Genomic DNA, 6,446 nt, shown 5'->3' with positions numbered 1-6,446 from the left:
TAGAAAAGGTGATGGTTATAGGCATGGCACTGCCTCTAGAGTAATGTATAATGCTGACACTGGTTCTGGCAAGGGGTCTAGAGGGGAGAAAGGAACTGGACAATGTCTCTAAAACCTCTCTCTGAGACTGATCCTGGAAGAGGTCTGAGACACTGGAGACTGCTGCTGGAGACACAGGAACTGGGTGAGGTCTCTGTCCCTAAAACCTCTCTCTCAGACTCATACTGGCTGAGCTCTGGGGACACAGGAATTGGGGAAATTCTCTGTCTCTGACTAGATTGCACAGGATGAACTTGGGAGTAATTATTCTTCCAAATTGTCACATTGCTCAGGTGAGATGGAAAGGCAAATTTCCTAATTGGTTAACTCACCTTTAATTTGGAGTCATAACTCCTGCCGTTAGTGACAGCTGGAATGTGGGACTAGAATCATGAAGCAACCCCAGTACCAGCCCTCCTGGCTGTATAAAAGATCCCCAAGTGCCAGGGCTCCATATTCCAGCTGATAGCTCTTCCTTCAGCATCTGTTCGGTAAGTACATCTCATTTCTTATAAACGAATGGCTTTTCATCCTCCAGTCTTTGGATAAGCTGAGAATGGAGTTGGGTACAGGCTGTGCTCTGTCATGATCCCTCCTTATTAGTCTGGTTTCTAATACAAGTCTACCTCAGTATTGGGCTGGTTCCCAAAAAGTAGACATATTTCTCATAGCTGATGTCCAGGTATAACAACTTCTTTCCCAATTGTACCTCACTAAATTATTTAATTGGCTTTTCACCAAGGAACTTGTACTAACCTTTTTTGAATTCCTTCATGTCAGTCAGTTGCCTTTATCACAACTTCCTTCATCCTTCCCCCTCTTCCTCTCCATGCTCCCTTTTCTCTTTCTTACTTTTTCTCTCCCTTTTCATTTATGGTTTCCAAATACCAAGTTATTCAATAGCCAGGCCAGCTGCTGACAGATCCCTTAAACAGTCAAGGGAAAACCCCATTATTTTTCCTTGTTGTGGTCCTTCTCTTCCCCCTCCTGGGTTCAGCCAGTGTCTCCTCTCCCTCTCCTTCTGCCCACCCCCCTTCAGTCCAGTGTCTCCCTCTTATCCTCCCCCCCCCCCCCCCCCATCCTCCAAACTTGTCTTGATCACCAGTAGTAGCAGAGATTAAATCAGACTTCCTCAAGCCAGGCTTTCCTCTTCCATGTCCCACTTCTTCTGATGGTAACTTCCTGATTCTGCGCAGGTGGCACATAGTAAAAAGGGAAGGCCATGATGCCAGCTAGAGAAAGTTTGCCTTATTCTCTGCCACTGCAGGTGTTCTAGGGAAGTTTGGTTTACTGGGGATGTGCTAGATCTAAGGGAAGGGGGCAGGAGGGGGGAGATGGAGATTTGCTGGACCTAGGGACAGGAAGATGGAGTTGTGCTGGACCTGGGCAGGAGGGAGGGATCTCAAGATATACTGAGGAGGGAGGCAAGAAGGGAACGAGAAAGAGACTGAACTGATGTAGGGTAAGGCAGGAGGAAAGACACTGGACCCATGAAGGAAGAGTAGACAATACTTCAGTTGGCAAGCAAAGGGCAGGAAAGAGAGGGAGAGATGCTGGACCTGGGGTGTGGGGTGCAGGAGGGAGGAAACTCAGAGGGAGGGAAAGATCACAGAGAAGAGATGCTAGGCACTAAATAAGCATAGGGACATGGATACAGAAGGGCGATGCTGGAAAAGGGGAAGGACAAGGACAGAGGGGCGATGCTGGACAAGGCAAAACAAGGACACAGAAGGAAGATGCTGAATATAAGGGGAGGATAGAGATTGTAGGGGGGGGGGGGCAGAATGGCAGAAGGGTACAACAGTAAGTATAGAAGCCAACTTTTCAAAATAATTGGGGGTGCGAAACCCAATGGAAATTACCTCCTCTGGACACTGTCAAGGAGTTTGCCCAATATTGGGGGTGCTCATAAGGACATAAGAATTGAAATACCCAAATCGTGCCAACACTCCATGCTACCAATCCCAGGGCAAGCAGTTGCTTCCCATGTCTGTCTCAATAGCAGACTATGGACTTTTCCTCCAGGAACATGTACAAACCTTTTTTTAAACCCAGATACGCTAACCGCTGTTACTATATCCTCCAGCAAAGACTTCCAGAACATAACTATTCGTTGAATGAAAAAATATTTCTATTTGTTTTTAAAATATTTCCATATAACTTCCTTGAGTGTCCTCTAGTCTTTGTACTTTTGGAATGAGCAAAAAATCGATCTACTCATTCTATACCACTCAGGATTTCATAGACCTCAATCATATCTCCCCTCATCCGTCTCTTTTCCAAGCTGAAGAGCTCTAACCTCGTTGCATTTCCTCATATGAGAGGAGTTCCATTTCCTTAATGACAGTAGGTGTGGCAAGGGGCTTGGGGTGGGGAATGGAATGGGACAGGCTTTGGGTACATTTCTGTCAAAAAGCTGACAACCTTAGTTCCATCTTCCAGAGTCCCTGTCTCTTTTCTTCAGTACCCTCTTCCCTCTCTCAGTTCCCCACCCTACCTCTTACCTATTCTGTCCTCATCCTCACACCTCACTTTTCACTTTCCTTCCCCGCCTCTTTCTCCTTCCTCTTCCCTTTGTTCCTTCTCTACTACCTTTGCTTGAATTGAAAGACAGAAACCTTTTATTTTCTCCAGTAAAATAACTGATTGAGTAGAGCCCCCTGTAACAGGGAGAATAATCTTGTATCCTTCCTCTTTCCTTCCCTACTCTCTGCAGGCGAGAAATATACCAGAAAAATGCCAGCCCACCACGGCCACCCAGAGGAGCACCAAGGTGCATCTAAAAACCCAAAACCAGTGCAGAACCCACATCCAGTGCAAGAAGAACCAGTGAAGGAACCAGAACAGCCCAAATCACCCTGCAGCAAATCTGCTCCTGTTCCAGAGAAGCAACAAGAGGCATCTAAGAACCCAAAACCAGTACAGCACCCACATCCAGTGCAAGATATAGTCAAAGAACCAGTGAAGGAACCAGAACATCCCAAATCACCCTGCAGCAAATCTGCTCCCGTTCCAGAGAAGCATCAAGAGCCATCTAAAAACCCCAAACCAGTGCAGCACCCACATCCAGTGCAAGATATAGCCAAAGAACCAGTGAAGGAACCAGAACATCCCAAATCACCCTGCAGCAAATCTGCTCATGTTCCAGAGAAGCAACAAGAGGCATCTAAGAACCCAAAACCAGTACAGCACCCACATCCAGTGCAAGAAAAAGCCAAAGAACCAGTGAAGGAACCAGAACATCCCAAATCACCCTGCAGCAAATCTGCTCCCGTTCCAGAGAAGCATCAAGAGCCATCTAAAAACCCCAAACCAGTGCAGCACCCACATCCAGTGCAAGAAAAAGCCAAAGAACCAGTGAAGGAACCAGAACATCCCAAATCACCCTGCAGCAAATCTGCTCATGTTCCAGAGAAGCAACAAGAGGCATCTAAGAACCCAAAACCAGTGCAGGAAAAGCCCAAAGACCTAGTTAAGGATCCAGTGCCAGAGAAGCCCAAAGTTCCATGTGGCAACCCTGTTCCTACTCCAGTACATCCACAAGAACCATCCAAGGAACCAAAACCAGGTCAAGAAAAGTCAAAGCAGCCTTCGAAGTAATGAGCTCCTGCAAAGCCCAGGGAGCCCCAGCCATGTGCTCTGTTACTCAGAAGATCTTTCTAGCACATGGCCAAACCAAACACCTTGGATGCGCCCCAGCTCTGCCCATTGCTTTATCTCCTTAACAGTGTCAGTAAAGATTCTGTGCGTTTAAGCTACTGTCACACCGCTTCCCAAACTCCTCAACAGCCTGTCCTCCCCCCCCCCCCCCACCTCCCCGGTGAAGGTAGAATGGGGAAGAGGGAGAGGTGGAGTTGATGGCAAGTTGAGGAGAAGAGGAGAAACTCAAGCTTCCACCCAAGTTCTCTAATGCGATTCAACAGGACAGCCAGAGAACACATCCACGCATGTTGGCATGAAATGTAACTAGATCTGGAAATCTCTCTTGTTCCTCTGATCCCTCTCCACTGATGGACACATTATCACTTTGCTAACTGAAGCCTTTGTGTAATAATGCTTAAACCAAAAGAATGCTGTAAACTGAATGAACAGTGATGCTCCACTGTTGACCTCTGAGAGAAAAGCTACAACTGTGTAAAGAATTACTCAATAAAGCATTGAAAAGATATCTTTCCACTTGGGTCATATTTCTGTCTGTGACTTGTGTGTCAGCATTGAGATTTATTCTGGCATTAACAGAGGTGTTTTCTCTCAATTTATTATCCATAAATCAGCAGGAAATTGTGCCCTACACCATGACCCCCTACTGGATTCTGCAGCAAACTCTAGAAATGCACCTTAGATGCTGGCTACATAGATCTGTTAGATTTCCCAGCTGGTAATACGCACAGCTTTTGGAGAATGGCCTAAAGCTTTCCATTTAAAGGGGGGTAGGATTAGAGCAGAGGTTCCCAAACCAGTCCTGGGGACCCCAAGCCAGTCAGGTGCTCCAGATATCTACAATACATTTTCATCAGATCAATTTCAATGCAGTGCATGCACATTTCTGTCATGCATATTCATTGTGGATATCCTGGAACATCTATTTGGAGGGTCCCAGGGCACGTCTGGGGGCTACTGGATTACAGGTATAGTGGCCAGGGACCAGAAGTCATGGGAAGAGCCGTGATATTCACTCCCTCTAGGATTCTACCCCAAGAGTTCTTCTGGGTGGTACCACATATTATCTCTTCCGATGACTTACTGTAATTAAAATAATTTATTCTTGCCATCTAACGATGAATCACATTTACTTCTTACTTAACATGAGGAGGAGGGTTTGTCATGCTGTGAATGACTACAGACGTAATGCAACCACATACTCATCTTTCCACATACACACACCTAAAACCCATTCCACACACATTTACAACCTCCTCCTCCCTACACATATACTCACACGACCCACATACATACACATGCCAACACACATCTAAAACCCCTTCTGCACTCAAACATTTACAACACATATGTCCATACACATATACTCACACAACCCACATACATCCACACAGCTAAAACCCTCACTGGCAGGACATGGCAGAGAGAAGCCTATGTGTCCAGTGCAGGCAGTGATGATGGATCGCTTCTGCCGCTGGCAACATCTTGGAGGTAACACCAAGACAGAGATGCAGACATGTTGGGACCAGGGGATCTTCTGAAAAACATGAAAACGTACACTAAAAGCAGAAGGTATTAATTATTGAAAGGCATGTTGGTTGCTCATAGGGACCGGCACATTAACAAACCGTATTTCCATTATTTACAATGTATTGTAAGCCACACTGAGCCCGCAAATAGGTGGGAAAATGTGGGATACAAATGCAATTAAATAAATAAATAAATAAAGTGTTATTGGATTATACAACCTGGTATTTCGGGTTCCTTAACAAAGCGAGCAGCGAAAGATGGTCCATGTTGGGACTCTTGAAGAACATTGGGGTCATCTTTGACTCTTCTCTCTCCTTCTCTGCTCATATCCAGCAGATTGCCAAGACCTGTCGTTTCTTTCTTTACAACATTCGTAAAATCCGCCCCTTTCTTTCTGAGCACTCTACCAAAACCCTCATCCACACCCTTGTCACCTCTCGTTTAGACTACTGCAATCTGCTTTTTGCTGGCCTCCCACTTAGTCACCTCTCCCCTCTCCAGTCGGTTCAAAACTCTGCTGCCCGTCTCATCTTCCACCAGGGTCGCTTTACTCATACTACCCCTCTCCTCAAGACCCTTCACTGGCTCCCTATCCGTTTTCGCATCCTGTTCAAACTTCTTCTACTAACCTATAAATGTACTCACTCTGCTGCTCCCCAGTATCTCTCCACACTCGTCCTTCCCTACACCCCTTCCCGTGCACTCCGCTCCATGGATAAATCCTTCTTATCTGTTCCCTTCTCCACTGCTGCCAACTCCAGACTTCGCGCCTTCTGTCTCGCTGCACCCTACGCCTGGAATAAACTTCCTGAGCCCCTACGTCTTGCCCTATCCTTGGCCACCTTTAAATCTAGACTGAAAGCCCACCTCTTTAACATTGCTTTTGACTCGTAACCACTTGTAACCACTCGCCTCCACCTACCCTCCTCTCTTCCTTCCCGTTCACATTAATTGATTTGATTTGCTTACTTTATTTATTTTTTGTCTATTAGATTGTAAGCTCTTTGAGCAGGGACTGTCTTTCTTCTATGTTTGTGCAGCGCTGCGTATGCCTTGTAGCGCTATAGAAATGCTAAATAGTAGTAGTAGTAGTAACATTAAAGCTTTGTTTGATTTTTCTACACAAATTAAAGACTTGAATGTTACTTGACTATATTTTAAAAGGGATGAACAGCTGATCCATTATGGGTCTGTAGCGGTCCAGTTTATGCCTATTT

The 6,446-nt window shown here is 45.8% G+C and overlaps 1 protein-coding gene across 1 annotated transcript in view; it reads left to right on the top strand.

The window, feature by feature from the left end:
• Positions 1 to 487: 487 nt before the first annotated feature.
• LOC115458025 (pollen-specific leucine-rich repeat extensin-like protein 1) overlaps positions 488 to 6,446 on the top strand; it is a 28,347-nt gene continuing 22,388 nt past the window's right edge. The window contains exons 1-2 of the mRNA XM_030187790.1: positions 488 to 530; positions 2,756 to 3,484. Of these exons, the coding sequence (XP_030043650.1) occupies positions 2,776 to 3,484 (709 nt within the window). The 5' untranslated portion in view covers positions 488 to 530; positions 2,756 to 2,775. The remainder of the gene's footprint in view (positions 531 to 2,755; positions 3,485 to 6,446) is intronic.

The sequence above is a fragment of the Microcaecilia unicolor genome, chromosome 14 (genome assembly GCF_901765095.1).
Source record: "Microcaecilia unicolor chromosome 14, aMicUni1.1, whole genome shotgun sequence".
Taxonomy (NCBI): domain Eukaryota; kingdom Metazoa; phylum Chordata; class Amphibia; order Gymnophiona; family Siphonopidae; genus Microcaecilia; species Microcaecilia unicolor.
This window is presented reverse-complemented; position numbering and strand designations above follow the sequence as displayed.